This window comes from Myxine glutinosa, chromosome 1, assembly GCF_964187855.1.
Source record: "Myxine glutinosa chromosome 1, kmMyxGlut1.1, whole genome shotgun sequence".
Taxonomy (NCBI): domain Eukaryota; kingdom Metazoa; phylum Chordata; class Myxini; order Myxiniformes; family Myxinidae; genus Myxine; species Myxine glutinosa.
The window spans coordinates 73677795-73698506 of record NC_136261.1 but is presented as its reverse complement, the minus strand read 5'-3'; the positions used below and the strand labels follow the sequence as shown (position 1 = coordinate 73698506).

Here is a 20712-nt window from a genome sequence, read left to right as displayed (position 1 = left end):
TTTGCAAAACAAACCCGTTCACGAAAAAGAAAGAAAACGATTGTTGGTTGAAAGAAGATGGACACGTTGAGTACTCACGGTTTCATGTCTTGAACGAGTTTCAACTGGAAAGTTGTATATAATTGTTGTATTCGATAAATAAACTGGAACAACACTCTTCAACGTCACCCGATATGCCTCTACCCACGTTATTACATCATTATATATAACTATACCAAGTTTTTATTTAAATCCCTTTAGCTGTTCACAAGTTATCACATTTTTACCTGACATGACCTCTGACCTTTGACTTCTTGACCCCAAAATCTAATCAGTTAATCTTTACATCATTATACATAAGGTACCAAGTTTGAATTTTATCACTTCAGCCTTTCTCAATTATATACCTATTAAAGACTTTGACCTTTGATCTCTTCACCCCAAAATCTAATTGGTTCATCTTTACATCATTCTACATAATTGTACCAAATTTGGTTGGAATCCCATCACTAGTTCACAGGTTATTCGTGGTAACAGGATGTTTACCTAAAATGATCTCTGACCTTTGGCCTCCTGACCCTAAAACCTGATCAATTAATCTTTACATCATTATACACATCTGTACCAAGTTTGAATTGGATCCCTTTAGCCGTTCTCATGTTATATACCTATTACAGACTTTGACCTTTGACTTCTTCACCCCAAAATCTAATCAGTTCATCTTTACATCATTCTACATAATTGTACCAAATTTGGTGAGAATCCCATCACTGGTTCACAAGTTATCATGGTAACAGGATTTTTGGCTAACATGAATTCTGACCTTTTGGCCTTTGGCCTCATGACCCCAAAACCTAATCAGTTAATCTTTACATAATTATGCATACCTCTTCCTAGTTTGAATTGGATCACTTCAGCCGTTCTCAAGTTACAGACCTATTACAGACTTTGACCTTTGACCCCAAAATCGAATCAGTTCATCTTTACATCATTCTACATAATTTTACCAAATTTGGTCAGAATCCCTTCACTGGTTCACAAGTTATCATGGTAACAGGATTTTTACCTGACATGACCTCTGACCTTTAATCTCGTGACCCCAAAATCTCATCTGTTCATCTTTACCTCATTATCCATACCTGCACCAAGTTTGACTAAGATCCCTGCAGTCGTTCTCAAGTTATCGCGGTAACGAAAACTCGTCACGGATGACGGATGGCCAACCTGAAAACATATAATGCCTCCGGCGACTTCGTCAGCGGAGGCAAAAAAATTGTACCTATTTAATGGGCACCCTGTATATACAGTTCCTTCAGAAAGTATTCACACCCCTTGCCTTTTTTCACATTTTGTTGTGTTACAGCCTGAATTTAAAATGGATTAGAATGAGATTTTTTTTGTCACTGATCTATGCATAATAGCCCATAATGTCAAATATACACACGGATGGATAGATGAATACGCATATTATTATATCGATATTCATTGCTTGGGATTTCTGTGTTTTGTACAACTGGCTCAATGCTTTTTCTTTTTATTCACACACTTAATTATGAAGCAAGCTGATCATCTTTGCCATGTCAAAGAACCATTGGTTTATTTTGGTGATCAAGGTCATTAAGGAGTCATAACAGCTTGACATTAAGGAGTCATGGTCATTAAGGAGTTAGCAAATGCCATAAAAGCAAAATGCCATCAAAAGGTGGATGAGCTAGTATTGGCCAATGGCAGCCACAAAAAGAGCTAACGCTGTGGAAGGCATGTTTCTTCCTTCCGTGGATGACACTGCAGTCCAATTCTGCCCCAACCACTTTGTGCCATGTTTTCATGGTATAAATGGCCACTGATTTCTGTTTTTCAGTACTTATTCGTTTAAAACATGTGATGTGAAAGATTATCCGATTGCTCATTTGTTCTTATTCGCTCATTCTTCCCTATCATTCACCCAGGTGCCTCATTAGACGAACGTCTGATATCCTATCAAAGTATCTGCCTGTGAAGTACGAACTTGTCGTGTGCTGTAGGTAAGGTGCCTGAACAGCGTATGCGAGACCGACATCTGGAAGCGCAAAGTTGCCTTTGCATAATGCTATATTGTTTGCACTCGTTTGCTTGTTGTTCCCAACTGATCACTTAGCTCTTGATGCTGGGATCTCAGATTTTGGCTTGAAATCCCAAGGGCTGTTGTTTTGTCCATTGTCTCTTAATGTCCTTGGACTGCATGGAATACACATGCTCCGCTTAGATCACTATAGGAAAATAACATTTGTGTGATTCAGGTTTTGAACAATTAATTTTGGTTTTGTTTTTGCAATTTTTGTGTTATTACGAAGTGAAACACTTTCTGCTCTTCATTTTAACGTTGAATGAATGAGTGAATGATGTGTACCTAAGGATTTCGTTTTTAACACGTGCATCAGGCTGACTCAACTGCAATCAGAAATCTATAAGGCATTCTTGGAGCAGACCAAGCCAGTGTCAGAAATGGGTTCCGCCAAGAACGGTGCCGTCAGCTCGTCGAGTCTATCAGCCATCACACTCCTGAAGAAACTCTGTAACCGTAAGATGCTTGTACACCAGTTTTAGCCAGCTTCACTTTGTGCCCCAACTGCTTCTTTTACATTTTGATTTACCTACCAGTACCTGCAGCTGGTTTTGACCTTTCCTTTTCGTATAGATCCCACCCTTATCTATGAAAAATGTGTGAAAGGCGAAGAAGGTTTTGCCGGCACCTTAAAGCTGTTCCCGCCTGGCTACAGTCCTAAAAACCTGGAACCACAGTTATCCGGTCAGTGTTTGTGAAGGAGCCCGAGGCTTTGCTTATATATACATACATATATACATACATACATGTGTACATACATACACATACAAAACATCAAGGTTTAAGCGGCTCACCAGTACCACTCTGGACTCATACGGGGCAAAATTGTTAGGACATTTTATTGGGTTTTTAGAGAAGTTAGGCTTTATCAACGAACAAACAAAGCCGATCGGAGCTGAACCGGGTCAAGTTCTGTGACCCACCTGATACAATATCATAGGTTGCTCTACTAAAAGCAAAACATGTTTGCTGAATACCTTTATCTTAGTCATTCAATCTTGCTCTTCAAAATGTTAACTTGACGTAACCGACACAGAAAGTGCTTTAGTGAAAACTCAGATCAATGAATCTTTCTATAATTCACCAAATGTCCGTCTGTCTGTCCGTTCGAAGGTACCGCAAAAACTGCTGAACCGATCGCAAAGATATTTTCGGTGGATAATTCTGGGATCCCCAGGAGTAAAATAGGCTATTTAGTTTTCCCAATTTCAGCTTTAGTCTCCAGCATTTTCAGGTTTGGCCTCCCGCATAACATTCGCGTTCGCATTACGTTCATTGTGACGTCTTCTTACGTCGAGCGGTACCCGCCCTATGGGCGGGGCATCAATTGGGAGGCCCAAATGAAAAGGCTAAATATCAGAAATTGAAGGCTTTTTTTCTTTTAAACGATTTATATAAACATCCGTTAAATCTCGATCGGTGTGAACACGATTATCAATCACGATTTGTAACACGATGGAATAATATTTACCGATATGAACAGTGATGTGGCTTTTATTGAAATTCTAAAGACACTTTCGATTTTGATGATTTGCGTGTGATGTGATTCAACGGATGTTTATATGAATCCTTTAAAATAAAAAAAAGCCTTCAATTTCTGATATTTTGCCATCGCCATATGCAGATTCGCCACGGACCCACGATCGATGTTTCTATACGTGAACGTAGCCGTTTGCGAACGGGTACGTTTTTCATGGAAGTCCTTCACGAACTTGCTGTCCATGTCTGATGTGCGACTGAAGGTGCTACAGGAATGTGGAATTTATTGGTTTCATGCTTTAGCATTCACCGTATCTGCATTGCCTGTTTGCTCCTGGCCTCCCACCCGTGCGTAGCACGGGTATTTCTCTAGTTAAGTAAAGACAGAAATACAACACCCCAAATACAAAAGTGAGATGACAGTTTTTCTGAACTGGGGCAAAAACATTCCAGGTTGATCCGGTCCAAGGCACATGACCAGATATGAATCGTCGCCTAGGGAGCAAAAGCGGATACCTGCCAAGGCTCCAGCCTTAGGAAGCTTGCTGGGAAGCAGATGAAACGTCGCCTGAGACTGGATCTGCTTTTTTTTTTCTTTTTTTTTTGTATACAAGATCGAGGCTCATGCAAGAGCTAACATTAATCACAAAAAAACAAACGGACACATTACATAAAACATATAATAAAGGGAGCAGGAGAGAAGATGGGGAGAGAGAGGGAAGCACACAAGTACAACAGGAAAGAACAGGGACATCGGGAGATCTGTGGGAGGGAGAGTGCTTGGTGGACTTCCAACCAACCTGCCTGCGGTGAGCGAGTGAAAGGCCCTCAGAGTTAGCTTCATCGCGGGAGATACCAATGATTCTGAAAGCGTTGGTTTTAACAGCGTGAAGCCGAGCTAGGTGTAAGGCAGGAGCACCAGCCCAGAGGGTAGAGCAGTATTCCATTGAGCTGCGAATGAAAGCCTTGTATATGGTGAGAAGTTCAGGTGTGCCAAGGAAGGACTTTGCACGACGGAAGATGCCCAGTCGGTTACTGGCTTTAGAGACAACCTTGGAAATGTGGTTTTCCCAGGAAAGATCATGGCAGATAGTGAGACCCAAAAGCTTGAGTGACAGAACTTCTTGGAGAGGATTGTTGAGAAAGTCGATGGGAGGGTTATCCAGACGGTCTTTTCGGAGAGACATAGCGAGAGTGTGAGATTTGTCAGGATTGAAAGACATGTTCCACTTGTTTGACCAGTCTGTGATTTTGTCCAGGTCTGCAGAGAGTCTGCAGAGGCTGCAGGTCTGCAGACTGCTGACCTGAGGGATGAGGTATGGAGCGGCAGATGGTGGAGTCATCAGCAAAGAGATAGAGAGGATTTTCCAGAGAGCCTTCGAGATCATTGATGAAGACCAGAAAAAGCACAGGGCCCAGAACACTGCCTTGGGGAACTCCAGCCTGAACAGGAAGGGGAGATGAGAGAAATCCATTCATGGCCACACATTGACTACGACCAGAGAAGAAGTCTGCAAGCCATCCATGGAGATTTCCATGGATACCATAGGAGGAGAGTTTGGTGAGCAGTGTGGGATGCCAGAACAGAGTAGAGTAGGTGACCAGGGTGCAGAGCATCTTGCTTTTTATTACGACATAAGCAGAGTCGATCTAGTTATGTTTTGGTTGGATGCGCCTTTTTGTACGCTGCTCCTTTCCTATTCCATCTCTCGGCGCTGCATGACTTCATCGCCAGGCACCAAAGGGGGCCCTGCGATGGCGCTCGCCAAAAGGGAGTACTCATTTTTCCGTTTTTGTTTCCTTTTTTGTTTATTGTGAAAATCGAAGATTTTTCAAGTATATTGGTTGGTCTTGTGCATTATTACTTTGCAAAAGAAAAAAAAAAAATTGTGAACAAAATATCTCAAAAAGTTGTGGATGGATTTGGACCAAATTTGGCAGAGATGTAGCGTGTGCCACAAGGACGAAATGATTAGATTTTGGTGAAGATCCTGTTACGGGGTCCCCCCCTTACCTCTGGTCTCGGTAGACCTCCGAACCCCGATAGGGTCCCCGGCAGAAAGATGTGTTATCCTTGGTTGAAATCCAGCAAATAATGAAACCCTCAATGGAACCAGCAAATGAAACAGTCAAATCAATAATGCAACCACACCAGGTTATAAACAAACAATAATATATTGTAAATCACACACAAAGAGCCATACAACAATGGGGGCAATCACCCCTACTTTCAAATCTTACGATGATAACCTTATCAAGCTCCTTAACCCCAAACTCACGGCACCTCCCCAATGTCTCTGCACCCCTCCAAGGCGAAGTCCCAATGTCTCTGTGCACTCCCGCGATCAGGGAGTCAAAGCCCGATCAAAGTCAATTGAGGCGTAGGCGAGCGAGACGACCCCCGATGTCACGTTGTTCAGCACCCAGCAACACAGCGGTGGAAAGGAACCTCACAAAGACGCGCTCCGACGTACATGTTGCGGTTCAATCCGCGAGCCTGCGTATAATTCTCACGTGCCCTTTCTGGCACAGCCGTCCCCAGCAAACCACCGGGGAATAATGCCCAGCCGACACGACCAAACCCGGTTCACTGCAGGTTGCTGGCGTGGCGAAGATGGCGGACGGCTTTCACTCCACCCCGGGCTTTGAGGCCAGGATCCTCCGGAACCTCAATGAGGATACCCGACGACACAGGCTCCACGCACTCCGGCGATATCTCTTATTGCCCGAACTTCCCTTCAAGGACGCAAAGTTCACTCGCACTGTACGTCGAACGCTCGGTCCGAAGCTTCAACAACCACGTCTCTTTCACGATCTCCTGCCGCCTCTTTTTTCTTCGCTCCACCTCTTCCGGTCACGATCCGGATTTCCGGCCACATTTTACCAGGAGCGCTTTTAAATCTTTTAACTATAATAACCCTTTCCCTTCAACCACAATCACCAGAATACTTCGAACCAACAACAATAATCATAACAACAATCATTAGGGCCGAATCCGTAACAATCCCGATTTGGATCCGGCTACTAGAATTTTAAAAAGTGATTCTTCACCATTGGGAGATCGGGCCAAAAACTATACACAGCAGGATATCCCAAAAAGTTGTGGATGGATTTGGATGAAACTTGGTGGACCGGTTGGGTGTCTGGCAGGGACAAACAGAATCGATTTTGGTGAAGATCTGAATATGGATTCGGATATGAGAATTATTTACTTTTTTAAGTGATTCTTCAACATTGAGAGATGGCCAACCAGGTGGAGGTATGCTCTCTAATGAGTGCGGTTCTAGTTTGCGTGTGTTTGTCTGTCCGCTCACTTATACTTGCCTGCAGGTCACAATTTTAAACCGATCTTCACGAAACTTCACCAAATGGGAAACTTCACCAAAATGGGTTTGTTGTCTGACAAAATCGTATTTTTTCAGGTCAACATAGGACAAAAGGTCAACAACCTTTTAGAATCTCCAAAATCCTCAATTTTCATCCAATTGACTTGAAATTTGAATAGGATTTACATAGCCAGCTGAATTCAACCACCAACTATTTTGGAGATCAACAAAGGCCAAAAGTTCAACAACCTTTTTGAATCTCTAAAATCCTCAATTTTCATCCGATTGACTTGAAATTTGAATAGGATTTTCATATCTGCTAACTGAATTCAACCACCAACTATTTTAGAGGTCAACATAGGCCAAATTTCTAAAATTATCAATTTTCATCCGATTAACTTGAACTTTGAAGATTATTTGCATATCAGGCCACTCAATTCAACCAATTATTTTTGAGGTCAAAAGGATGCACTACTGAGTTCCGTTGTGCACTACATGACCAAAAGTATGTGGACACTCATACATCGAACATCTCATTCCAAAATCATGGGCATTAATATGGAGTTAGTCCACCCTTTGCTGCTATAACAGCCCCCACTCTTCTGGGAAGGCTTTCCACGAGATGTTGGAACATTGCTGCGGGGATTTGCTTCCATTCAGCCACAGGAGCATTGGTGAGGTCGGGCACTGATGTTGGGCGATTATGCCTGGCTCGCAGACGGCGTTCCAATTCATCCCAAAGGTGTTTGATGGGGTTGAGGTCAGGTCAGGTCAGGTGCAAGCCAGTCAAGTTCTTCCACACCAATCTCAAAAAACCATTTCTGTATGGGCCTCGCTTTGTGAACGGGGGCATTGTCATGCTGAAACAGGAAAGGGCCTTCCCCAAACTGTTGCCACAAAGTTGGAAGCACATAATCGTCTAGAATGTCATTGTGTGCTGTAGCATTAATTTTTCCCTTCACTGGAACTAAGGGGCCTCGCCCGAACCATGAAAAACAGCCCCAGACCATTATTCCTCCTCCACCAAACTTTACAGTAGGCACTATGCATTCGGGCAGGTGGCGTTCTCTTGGCATCCACCAAACCCAGATTCGTCCGTCAGACTGCCAGATGGTGAAGCGTAATTCATCGCTCCAGAGAACGTGTTTCCACTGTTCCAGAGTCGAATGGCGGCGAGCTTTACACCACTCCAGCCGACACTTAGCATTGCACATGGTGATCTTAGGCTTGTGTGCGACTGCTCGGCCATGGAAACCCATTTCATGAAGCTCCCGACGAACAGTTGTTGTGCTGACGTTGCTTCCAGAGGCAGTTTGGAACTCTGTAGTGAGTGTTGCAACCGAGGACAGACGATTTTTATGTGCTTCAGCACTCGGCGGTCCTGTTCTGTGAGTTTGTGTGGCCTACCACTTCGCGGCTGAGCTGTTGTTGCTCCTAGACGTTTCCATTTCACAATAACAGCACTTACAGTTGACCGGGGTAGCTCTATCAGGGCAGAAATTTGACGAACTGACTTGTTGGAAAGGTGGCATTCCATGACGGTGCCACGTTGAAAGTCACTGAGCTCTTCAGTACGGCCCATTTTACTGCCAATGTTTGTCTCTGGAGATTGCATGGCTGTGTGCTTGATTATATATACACCTGTCAGCAATGGGTGTGGCTGAAACAGCCAAATCCACTAATTAGAAGGGGTGTCCACATACTTTTGGTCATGTTGTGGCCTGTTTTGCCAAGTGTCGATATATGAGTAATTTTTTCCTTTGTTACTTGCAAAATCAAAGATTTTTCAAGTATATTGGTCAGTTCCGTTTGTGGTTCTGTCTGTTTGTCTGTTTGTCACCGGCCTACAGGTCACAATTCTAAACCGATAGTCACGAAACTTCACCAAGTTGTATAAGTCGTTCCAATTGAGAATCCTTTTGATTTTGAGGTCAAAGGTCATCTGGAGGTCAAATTTCTAAAATCGCCATTTTAAATCCGATTGACTTGAAAATTGAACAGCATTTGCATATCGAGTCACTAAATTGGGAAACATACTATTTTGAGGTCAAAAGGTCAAAGGTCAACTCAAGGTCAAACGTCCAAAATCATCAGTTTTTATCTGAAAAAAACCCGTCAATTTTCCTCCGATTGACTTGAAAATTGAACAGCATTCGCACATTGAGTCACTAAATAGGGAAACCAACTATTTGTGAGGTCAAAGGTCAACTCAAGGTCAACCTTCCAAAATCATCATTTTCATCTGAAAAATCGTCAATTTTCTTCCTATTGACCCGAGCTTTGATCAAGATTGTCAATTTTAATCTTGATGAAATGGACAATTTGCTGTATCAATGGAATTTTTTTTCTTGGGGAGGGGGTAGGGGGGGCGTATTTTGCAAGTATCGTGCTCTGCATGACGTCTTCTTGTTTGTTTGTTTGTCTGTCCGCTCACTTATACTTGCCTACAGGTCACAATTTTAAACCGATCTTCACGAAACTTCACCAAAAGGTAGAATTTGTGGTCTGACAAAATCCTATATATTTGAGGTCAAAAGGTCAACATATGGCACAGGTCAACCACTTTTTTTCAAATTTCTAAAATCCTTAATTTTCATCCGATTGACTTGAAATTTGAATATAATTTACATATCAGCGAACTGAAGTCAACCACCAACTATTTTTGAGATCAACATTGGCCGAATTTCTAAAATTATCAATTTTCATCCGAGTAACTTAAACTTTGAAGATGATTTGCATATCAGGTCACTGTGAGGTAAAAACGATGCTCTACTGAGTGCCATTCAACTTTGTTCTGTTTTGCCAAGTGAGTTTGTTCTGTTATGTTCTGTTTTGCCAAGTGTTTTGCCAACTCCATGAGTTCTGTCTGTCTGTCTGTTTGTATATCAGTCGCCTACAGGTCACAATTTTCAACCGATCTTAACGAAACTTCACCAAATGGTAGAGTTGGTCCTAAGCAAGAAGCCTATTGTTTTTGGGGTCCAAAGGTCACTCGGTCAACATAGGCCAAAGGTCACCAACTGTCAAATTTCTAAAATCCTCAATTTTCATCTGATTGACTTGAAATTTTGAGAGGGTTTGCATACATGGTCACTGAATTCAACCACCAACTATTTTTGAGGTCAACATCGGCCAAAAGGGTCAACATAGGCCAAATTTCTAAAATCCTCAATTTTCATCTGATTGACTTGAAATTTTCAGAGGATTTGCATACCAGGACACTGAGTTCAACCACCAATTATTTTTGAGGTCATCATAGGCTAACAATGTATTTTAGGCTTAGTGTTGGTGCTATGCAAGACAAATTTCTTGTTTTCTTGTTTGTTTGTTTTCTTGGTTGTTTGTCCAGGCGATATTTCAGCCATCCTTTGAGCTAGTAAGCTGAAATTTGGGCACAATAGTGAGCACGTGCTTCAGCAAAACAGCATTTTAATTTTTTTATTAAACAATTAATTGATGATTTGCTAAATTATTATCAATTAATTAAGTACTTATTTATTTTCTTTCTTATCTGTGCCCTCAACATCGACGGTTTCCCAGTATCCACCTCCCCTCACATCCGGAATCTTGGCATCATCTTTGACCAAACCCTCTCCTTTGACAAATACACTAAACAGATCACAAAGACAGCCTTCTTTCACCTGAAAAACATCGCCCGTCTCCGTCCATCCCTCTCCTCCGTGGCTGCAGAAACCCTCATCCACGCCTTCATCACTTCCCGTCTGGACTACTGCAATAGCCTCCTTTATGGTTCACCCTCAACAATCACCAATAAACTCCAATACATTCAGAACTCCGCTGCCCGTCTACTCACCCATTCCCGGACCCGTGACCACATCACCCCCGTCCTTTACAAGCTTCACTGGCTCCCCATCTCCCAGAGAATCCAGTACAAAATCCTCCTCTTGACCTACAAAGCCCTCCATAACCTGGCCCCATCCTACCTGGCTGACCTCCTCTCCAGACACACTCCCACCCGCAACCTCCGCTCTGCTGGTACCAACCTCCTGACCCCCCCCCCATCCGGACCAAATTTAGATCCTGGGGGGACAGGGCCTTCTCCATCGCTGCTCCCACCCTCTGGAACTCGCTACCTCACACCATCAGAGACTCCTCACTCACCACATTCAAAACATCACTCAAGACCCACCTGTTCAACACTGCATTCAACATTTAACCCACAGCATCTAACCCCTGACTTTCTCCTCTCCTTCTCCCTCCTTTGTGCTTTGAATATTTCCCTATTGATTCTTCTTTTTTTGAAATTGTTTTTATGTTTTGCTATGCATTATGTTTTGCACTCTGTCAAAGCGTCTTTGGGCTTCCTGAAAAGCGCTATATAAAATAAATGCATTATTATTATTATTATTATTATTATTATCTGGCCAATATCTCAGGCACCTTTGAGCTAGGAAGCTGATATTTGGACACGATAATGACCAATTGATTTGGCTGCAAATGATATTTTTTATTTATTGATTAATCAAGTAATCGATTACTTATTTAATTATTTGATGAACTGCGGAATTAATTTTCAAAAAGTTAGATTCAGATGAAACACTGGTGGTGTAGGTATGCTATTAAAGAAATTTATTATTTTATGATTATTATTTACTTATTTTAATTACGCAATTACTCAAATGATTATTGTCACTGCTCCCTCCCAATTCCATATCCATGTGCTGCACGGCGGCATCGCCGGGCACCGAAGCCGCCCCAGCAATGTTGAGCATGGGATATATCTTATTTATTTGGTATGGGGGCAGTGTACTTTGAATGTATCTGCACTTGTTTTTGTTTGTTTTTTTTCCTTCAAAATAACTTTATATTGTCCTGTCTGTGCCGATAAAGACCGCTCTCAGACGGATGACCGATCGAGCTTACCTCTGAGGCGTTCAATCCAACTATGGCGGTGTTCTTTACATGCGAGGGAAAGGAGAATGACGAACTTTCCTGGTTCCTTCCACTGGAGCATAATCAAGCAAGACCGACACGGATTTCAAATGCAACAATACAACAACAACAACATACATTTTAAGGCCATTTTCCCTGCTAGAGTGGGGGTTAGCCTTGCGGTCCCCATGACAATCTTCTCCATTTTGCCCTATTTTCTGCATCTCTCCTTGTTAACCACATTGCCCGCATTTCTTCTTCCACCATCTTCAGCCAAGTCTTTCTCGGTCTTCCCCGTCCTCTACTTCCTTCTACATTCATTTCCATCACTCTTCTCAACCAGTCACTTTCATCCTTCCTCAACACATGACCAAACCATCTCAACCTGTTCCTCTTCACAGCATCAATCACAGGCTCTATTCCCATCATCTTTCGCAATTCATCATTTGTCTTCCTCTCTCTCAACGATACTCCACATATCCACCGAACCATTCACATTTCCACCCTTTCCAGCCTTCGTTGCTGCTCTACGTTCATTACCCATGTCTCGCTCCCATAAATCATAACACTTCTCACACATGCAGCATACACTTTCCCTTCAGCTTCAACGACACTCCCCTCCTCATCAGCACGCCACTCAGTTCCCAAAACTTCTTCCATGCACATCTCACTCCAGCAACCGTTGCCGAGTCTGATCCACCTTCTCCATTCAGCATGTCTCCGAGGTAGCAAAATGTTTTCACACCTTCCAGCTTCACGCCGTCTCCAAGATCCAACTCAACATTTCCTCCATCTGCAGCTCCCTCTGTGCACACCTTACATTTGAATGTAGCTGCCACATTGGTTAATGACCCTCTCAGACCACTACATTTTTGATGAACCCACTCAGAACACATTGTACATTGAATGGAGTTCACTCCGACACCCTTCCTGCACACAGCACATGGCCACTGCCCAGTTCTTTCCACCTCACCACATGCTTTACCACTTGCCATTACCTTCGTCTTTCCGATATTCACCTTCAGACCTTTTGTCTCCATACATTCCTTCCACTTGTTCATCTTTTCCTTCAATCCATCCATACTTTCCGCAACCAACACCAGATCATCTGCATGCAACAACTCCCACGGTAAACCCCCCTTTACGTTCTGAGCCAGCACCTCCATCACAGCTACAAATAGTAGTGGACTTAGTACCGACCCCTGATGCACTCCCACCTTCACCTCAAACTCACCACTGTTCCCGTTGTTCGTCCTTACAGCTGTGCGCGCTCTTTTGTACATTGCCATCACTACTCTGATCAACCATTCCTCCACTCCTAACTTCCTCAATGCCCATGTCAATACTTCGCGTGGAACCCTATCGAATGCTTTCTCCAGATCAACAAACCCAAGAAACAACTTCTTCCTCTTCTCCATGTACTTCTCCTGCAACTGCCTCACCATAAAAAGCACGTCTGTCGTTCCTCTTCCTGGCATAAATCCAAACTGTATTTTGTCGATCTTCACTTTCTTCCTTATCCTCCTCTCCAACACCCTTTCCAATACCTTCATTCCATGCTCCAATAACTTTATCGCTCGATACGAGCCACAGTCCAGAGGGTCACCTTTCCCCTTGTATAGAGGGACGAGGGTACTCGGTTCCCACTCCACTGGAATGCGGCCTTCTTTCACCACCAGATTACAGATCTCTGTCATTCTCTTCACGCCCCAACTTCCTGCTGCCTTCAACATATCTCCCACAACTCCCGTCGGCCCTCCCGCTTTTCTACTCTTCATTGCTTTTATTGCTTCCTCAACGTCCTTCTCAGTTATCTTCTCTGCCGGTCCTAAAACTCAGTTACTCTCCATGTTGCCATCCCATTCATTCCCTGCATTCAACAGCATTTCCATATATCTTTTAATTCAAATGCAACAATAAAAGGGTTTTCTAAAAATAATGCCAGGGAACAGGAAATGCACCGTAAAACTAAATTCCTAATTGAGGGACCCTCCATACGGACTCATATACAAACAAGGGGAATGATAAAATAAAAATAAAAAATATTTCTGCCGGCACTCAGCTCTGGTCTCGACGAGCACTTTGGGAGCTTGGTAGTCGTTGAAGCTTGAAGCTACTGCGTGGGAAGCGCAAAAGATGGCGGTGGCACGGCGCCCTTAGCATCCACTGGCATGAGGCAAGCAGATAGGACGACCTCCTTCAGCTCGCTCGCGACCTCCTTCGCCTCCGAAGAACAACACAGCCGCCAAAACCTCCTCCCTTCCACTTGCAAAGCTCCCAAAAAGCACCCAAAAGCTTTCACCGATCTCCTCACAGGCGCCCACACAGGCAAAACGTGACCGCCCACGACCAAGCCAGGACCAAGAGAGAGAGAGAAAAAGAGAGAGAGAGAGGGGAAAACGCACCCTCCCCTCTTTTCGCTGACGTCACACTCGAACCAATCCTCGTGCCCCACCACTTCAGTCCATGGCCATGACCAATCATTCCCTTTGGGGCGGGTCCTCGCGGCCCTTCTGGACGCCCATCGAGAACATTCGGGGGCGGGGATCCCTTGCCGATCGGCCAATGTGATGGGTATCTGCCAGGCTTGTCGGTGTTGTAATGTGCCCGAGTTCGTTTCCTGACAGCCCTCGACTTATCGCAGGTCGATTTATTATAACCACAAAGGTCAGATCACAAGAGGTAGGACCGACAGGGGGATTTATTCTTATTCCCTAAGTTACCTAGCACAAGAGCCATCGTCCGTATGGCCACACGTCACACTTAATCCGAACACACGGAGGTGACTTATTTTATCGTCCGTATGGCCACACGTCACACTTAATCCGAACACACGGAGGTGACTTATTTTCATCAAGGTGTTCTTACACGACACTCAGATCATGGTAATCTGTACACTTCTACCTGGACTCAGGTATTTCATTGCCTTCCCCCTATAAACGTAACAATATTTATTATATTGTATTAGTTAGTTGCCTGTGCCCACACGGGATTCTGAATGGGGTAGGAATGGAGGCGGAAAAAATGCAAATGGCGTCTTCTGTCATTGGGCCAGCAAGCTGGGAGCAAAAATTCGCATTTATTGCCACATCTGATGCAATACCAGTGCCCTATTGGCGGTGAGGTGCTTCATTTGAAACTGTTTGTTCGATTTATAGGTAGCTTTTTGATGCCTAGGGTCCGTAATAAAAAAATTAGCATTGGCGTCAAACCAATGACCAATGGAAAACTAATAGTAGGATGATTATATTGTGTTATTTGTTTGTTTATTCATTCTTTGCTGTTTTCATGATGCTTCCTCCTCAGCAAAAATGTCAGTCTTGGATTACATCCTGGCAGTTACTCGCTCCTCAACCAGTGACAAGGTTATCTTGGTCTCAAACTACACACAAACTCTGGACCTGTTTGAAAGATTATGTACTGCTCGGAAGTGAGTACACATTCAGAGATCTATTTTGAACACCTTTTAATTGTGTTCCAGTTTCTAAGCTTGTTAGAATTGAGTAAATGCTGTAATGAAAATTGCCAAGGAAGAGCTCAAGTTATTTAGACGTCAATGAGCACGTGGTTTTTGCTTCCGCAGTGTTACGCTCACAAATGGTGTGAAAATCAATAATCAAAGAAGATGTATTGGAAGAGTAGGATGGATAAAAAACATGCAGAGCGAATCATCGATGTGTGTCCCTTCCCTCGGATTGCCGTTAAACTGGGAGTCCCGTCTGCTAGCATTAGTTGGTGGACATAGAAGATTGCACGTTTTCTTTTTCAAAGAGTAGGTGAGATATCACCTATATCGTGAACCAATTCCACATTGTTGCAAACTTGGTTGAATGTTAGGCCTAGCCAGCCAGTTCGTAAGACTTGAAAAGGGGATCGGCAATTCTGCCTTAAAATCGCACAAATTCTGCTGTCAACTTCAACATCGGTTTAAATGCTATATGGTCGGGAAAATAAATTGTATAGCAGGAAGTATAAATTAATGAAATTATTGCTTGTGATTAAGTCAGCACTAACTTTCTGCTGAACCTCATAGGTATCTGTACGTACGACTCGATGGGAGCATGTCCATCAAAAAGCGAGCCAAGGTGGTGGAGCGTTTCAACAATCCCTTGGTACGCCACCTCACTAAAATGATTCACTTCCTTCATTCGTGAAAATGTCCACTTCTGATAAGAATTTTAACTTGGGAGGAAAAAAAGGAGAATTTGAGTCTTTAATCCTATGATTTCAGATTGGAAGTTTGGGCCCAAAGCTTCATATTTCCCACCAAGTTGGAGGCCAAGCTGGGTGCAGATTAAGTGGTCCGAATGAGGCATTGATGTTAAATTGTTCGCTTCCTCTTCAATTTAAAACAGCAAGCTAATGCAGCTTCCATGATGATGATATATCAGGAAGGGTCACACTGAGTTAGTGTGATCAATCCTAAGTTTCACCCATCCAATAAATTTGGTCCAAGGACATGTTGTTTAAGGAAAATACTAAGATTTTTTTTAACAGCCACACTACAGACGAGGCAAGGACAGCTGACCAAACATCCCATCTGAAGGATGGTGTGCTCAGCCTTGTGTTTTGCTCGCAGTCAATTATGTTTATCATTGAGTTGCCAGCAGGCTGTCCTGTTGCCTTTTAACCATATGCAGAATCGAAAATGTTACAAAGAAGCCTTAATGAGGCTGGGCCATGTGAAGCAGTGAAATGTGAGCTGATGGACATGGTGGGTGAAGAGAGCCTACATAGTCTGTGGGGTATGGTTTATGTTGCACAAGTGTCTCCTTTTTAATGACACTGGTCCATTTTAATAAAAGAACATTATTGCATGGTAAAGCTGCATATTTATGCATGAGGTTCCACATAATAATGCACGACTTCTCTGATGCTCTGCACAACCCTCTCTTCCTTTTTACAGATGACTGCATTGTGCCATAAAGTACCGCCATCCCACTGGCAGGCAGACAGGAGCTGTCTGACTCTCTGTTGATCTGGAATTGTTTTATACTGGTCTGACAAATGCAATGAGTCTTTGAAACCTCATTCTTCTTTCATATGGCTCAAGCGTGGGATAGATGAAATAAAAGCTGCTGTACTCTGCCAATCGTGGGCACGTGACATTATGCTTTGTAGCTCCTGGCACATATCCCCTTTTACAGGTTGTGAGTTTGGCAGTCCTGCACTAGATTGTCTGTAATCTGGAGGTTACCACACTCGCATGAAGGCGATTCCGCAGGTCCCCAAGTAAACTTGTTGCCGCTAAACTGGTCAACGCCAGTTCGAAGCTGGTTCAAGCGGCACCATTCCTTCAGGGACACGTCACATCCTGGAGGTTTAGTGGAGGTGGAGAGATATTGTAGATGGCCTTCAGGTTGGTTAGGTCACCACTAGTTAATGTGCCACGTATGCCTGCCAGACCCATCATCTGAAGTGATGTGCGGTTGGCCTCTCTCATAAAGGTCTTCCTGCTTTTCAATTGTTTGGCAAGAGGGAGGGGGAGGGGGGGGGAATTCTTCAAAGACTTTTTGTCGTGGGTGTCCTGAGATGTTAGAAGCTTTGGGTGCTGCATGTCTTTTAGTAGCTAGACGCTTGATGTGATGGTGGTGAATGCCAGCAAGTACTGGGAGGGAGTGGGCTGTTGACTGACTGATAGCCCTCAGATATGTTGAGCTGCACGTCAACCTTTGTGTGAAGGCTTTTGTCCGAAGCAGAGACAGTATTCTGCAGGGGCATACACTAATGTGAGTGTTGAGGCTTGGAGGGTAGAGAAGTCATTGCCACAGAGTTTGTGGATCAATTTGAGTCTTGCAGCTACTTTTACTGCTCCCTTTTCTGTATGCTGCCGGAGGGTCACAGCCCAATAGAGTTGCACGCAAAGGTAAGTAAGTATCTGAGGGAAGGAGAGAGGGATGTTGTTCAGCTTGACTTTCAGCTGTCTCCTTGCTTTGCTATCCTGCAGATGGAAGTCGGAGTATGCTGTTTTCTGAACATTGAGACAGTCGCACCGTTGGTGGTAGTAGAGGCTCATTGTTGCAACATCTCTGCTTAGTGTCTTCAACTTTCTCAAATGTCTTGCCTGCATGTGATCTCAAAATGGCATCATCAACTTCGGCCTACATGTTGACCATGAGTCAGAGCCTCCATTATTGTGATTGTTTAACTGACTCGACTGTCCATTCAGGAGAACCCAGAAGCAATGATTGCAAGTCATCATTTGGATGTTGTGGACAATTTCTTGAAGAGAAAATCAGTCTACAAGGGCTTGGTCTGTAGCTCATGGTGTACTGCTCTTCCCTGTGACCCACAAAATAATCTAAGGGATCAGCAGAGAGTCACACAGCTGTAGTCTGTCTGTCAGTAGGATAGGGGTATTTTACGGTACAATACGGTGTTAAGACTCTCAAAATGCACTTTCACCGCACACCTCCAAACCTTTGGTTTACTTTTCTGTGATTTGTGGAAACACCTTCCTGAGGTTTTTTACCTCACTCTTCCTTCGAGAGCTTCAAACAGGCTGGTCACCACCTTCTCATGCCATTCTCTCTGTCCCCTACCCATTATCTTTTCTACCCCCATGAATCATACCTATCTCAACCCTATTACTTGCAGGTTATCATTTTTCCTCCTCTTTGCCCATTTCTTCATTTCCTTGTTTTTTGGAAAACTATGGCCCCTTGTCACCACTGTCAGTTTGTTGCCTCACTTTTCCATGGGCCGCCATCATGTATTAAATAAAATCAACTTGCACTGCAGTCCATTTCATGAATATTGGTAGTATAAGTTAAAAAGAAAGAGCTGACAAGAAAGACACCACTTTATGAAAGTATGTCTTGGCTGTCCAAATTTTGACCACTAATGCTTCATAAATCGCTCGGTGATCTAGGTGAACAAGACGATGATGGCACTGTTTTGTTTCTATGTAAAGACTGACTTGTTGGGGTTTATACTGTCACACTGCCCAAGCAGAGTCCAGAATTTATATTCATGTTGAGCAGCAAAGCTGGCGGTTGTGGTTTGAACCTAATTGGAGCAAACCGCCTGATCATGTTTGATCCCGACTGGAATCCAGCAAACGACGAGCAGGCCATGGCGCGGGTGTGGCGTGACGGACAGAAGAAAACGTGCTTCGTGTACCGCCTCGTATCGGTAAGGATTCGTGCACGTCAATGGAATAAAAGTGTTTTTAATGTGGCAATGGCATTATTGGATGACTTGTGTTGGTCACTTCCTGATACTGCAGACTGGGACCATAGAGGAAAAGGTTTTGCAACGTCAGACTCACAAGAAGGCTCTGAGTAGCTGCGTGGTGGATAAGGAGACGGATGTTGAGCGGCACTTTACACGGGGTGAACTTCGCGACCTATTTGTACTCAATGAAGAAACCACGAGCGACACTCACGACAAGTTCGTTCCTCATTCCACTCCTTTCCCATCTGCACACTTGGCTTAAGATACTGGGACCCTGGAGTTGAATGCCATATACAACAACACAACTGGCATTTTAAGGCCATTTTCCCTGCTGGAGCAGGGGTTAGCCTTGCGGTCCCCATGACAATCTTCTCCATTTTGCCCTATTTTCTGCATCTCCCCTTGTTAACCCCCTTGCCTGCATTTCTTCTTCCACCATCTTCAGCCAAGTCTTTCTCGGTCTTCCCCATCCTCTACTTCCTTCTACAGTCATTTCCATCACTCTTCTCAACCAGTCACTTTCATCCTTCCTCAACGCATGACCAAACCATCTGAACCTCTTTCTCTTAACAGCATCCATCACAGGCTCTATTCCCATCATCTTTTGCAATTCATCATTTGTCTTCCTCTCTCTCAACGATACTCCACACATCCACCGAACCATTCGCATTTCCACCCTTTCCAGCCTTCGTTGCTGCTCTACGTTCATTACCCATGTCTCGCTCCCATAAATCATAACACTTCTCACACATGCAGCATACACCTTTCCCTTCAGCTTCAACGACACTCCCCTCCTCGTCAGCATGCCACTCAGTTCTCGAAACTTCTTCCATGCACATCTCACTCTAGCATCCATTGCCGAGTCTGATCCACCATCTCCATTCAGCATGTCTCCGAGGTAGCAAAATGTTTTCACACCTTCCAGCTTCACGCCGTCTCCAAGATCCAACTCAACATTTCCTCCATCTGCAGCTCCCTCTGTGCACACCTTACACTTGAATGTAGTTGCCACACTGGTTAATGACCCTCTCAGACCACTACATTTTTGATGAACCCACTCAGCGCACATTGTACATTGAATGGAGTTCACTCCGACACCCTTCCTGCACAAAGCACACGGCCACTTCCCAGTTCTTTCCACCTCACCACATGCTTTACCACCTGCCATCACCTTTGTCTTTCCGATATTCACCTTCAGACCTTTTGTCTCCATACATTCCTTCCACTTGTTCATCTTCTCCTTCAGTCCATCCATACTTTCTGCAATCAACACCAGATTATCTGCATACAACAACTCCCACGGCAAACCCTCCTTTATGTTCCGAGCCAGCACCTCCATCACAGCTACAAATAGTAGTGGACTTCGTACCAACCCCTGATGCACTCCCACCTTCACCTCAAACTCACGACTGTTCACGTCATTCGTCCTTACAGCTGTGCGCGCTCTTTCGTACATTGCCGTCACTACTCTGATCAACCATTCCTCCACTCCTAACTTCCTCAATGCCCATGTCACTACTTTGCGTGGAACCCTTTCGAATGCTTTCTCCAGATCAACAAACCCAAGAAACAACTTCTTCCTCTTCCTCCATGTACTTCTCCTGCATCTGCCTTACAATAAAAAGCATGTCTGTCATTCCTCCTCTGCATATACTGCATTGATTTATGTTAGCAAATTAATGATTATGTATAGTGTCTTCTAATATCCCTGCTTTGTATATGAAAGGTGTGCAACATCATATGAAAGAATGTAAT

At 43.8% G+C, this 20712-nt stretch overlaps 1 protein-coding gene across 2 annotated transcripts in view; it reads left to right on the top strand.

Moving 5' to 3' along the window:
- The window catches only part of RAD54L (RAD54 like), a 61198-nt gene that overhangs the window by 39384 nt on the left and 1102 nt on the right, over positions 1 to 20712 (top strand). For both annotated transcript variants that reach the window (XM_068113222.2, XM_068113231.2), the window contains 7 exons: positions 1929 to 2003; positions 2400 to 2539; positions 2657 to 2767; positions 15088 to 15211; positions 15815 to 15893; positions 18736 to 18915; positions 19010 to 19173. In XM_068113222.2, coding sequence (XP_067969323.2) covers positions 1929 to 2003; positions 2400 to 2539; positions 2657 to 2767; positions 15088 to 15211; positions 15815 to 15893; positions 18736 to 18915; positions 19010 to 19173 — 873 coding nt within the window. The remainder of the gene's footprint in view (positions 1 to 1928; positions 2004 to 2399; positions 2540 to 2656; positions 2768 to 15087; positions 15212 to 15814; positions 15894 to 18735; positions 18916 to 19009; positions 19174 to 20712) is intronic.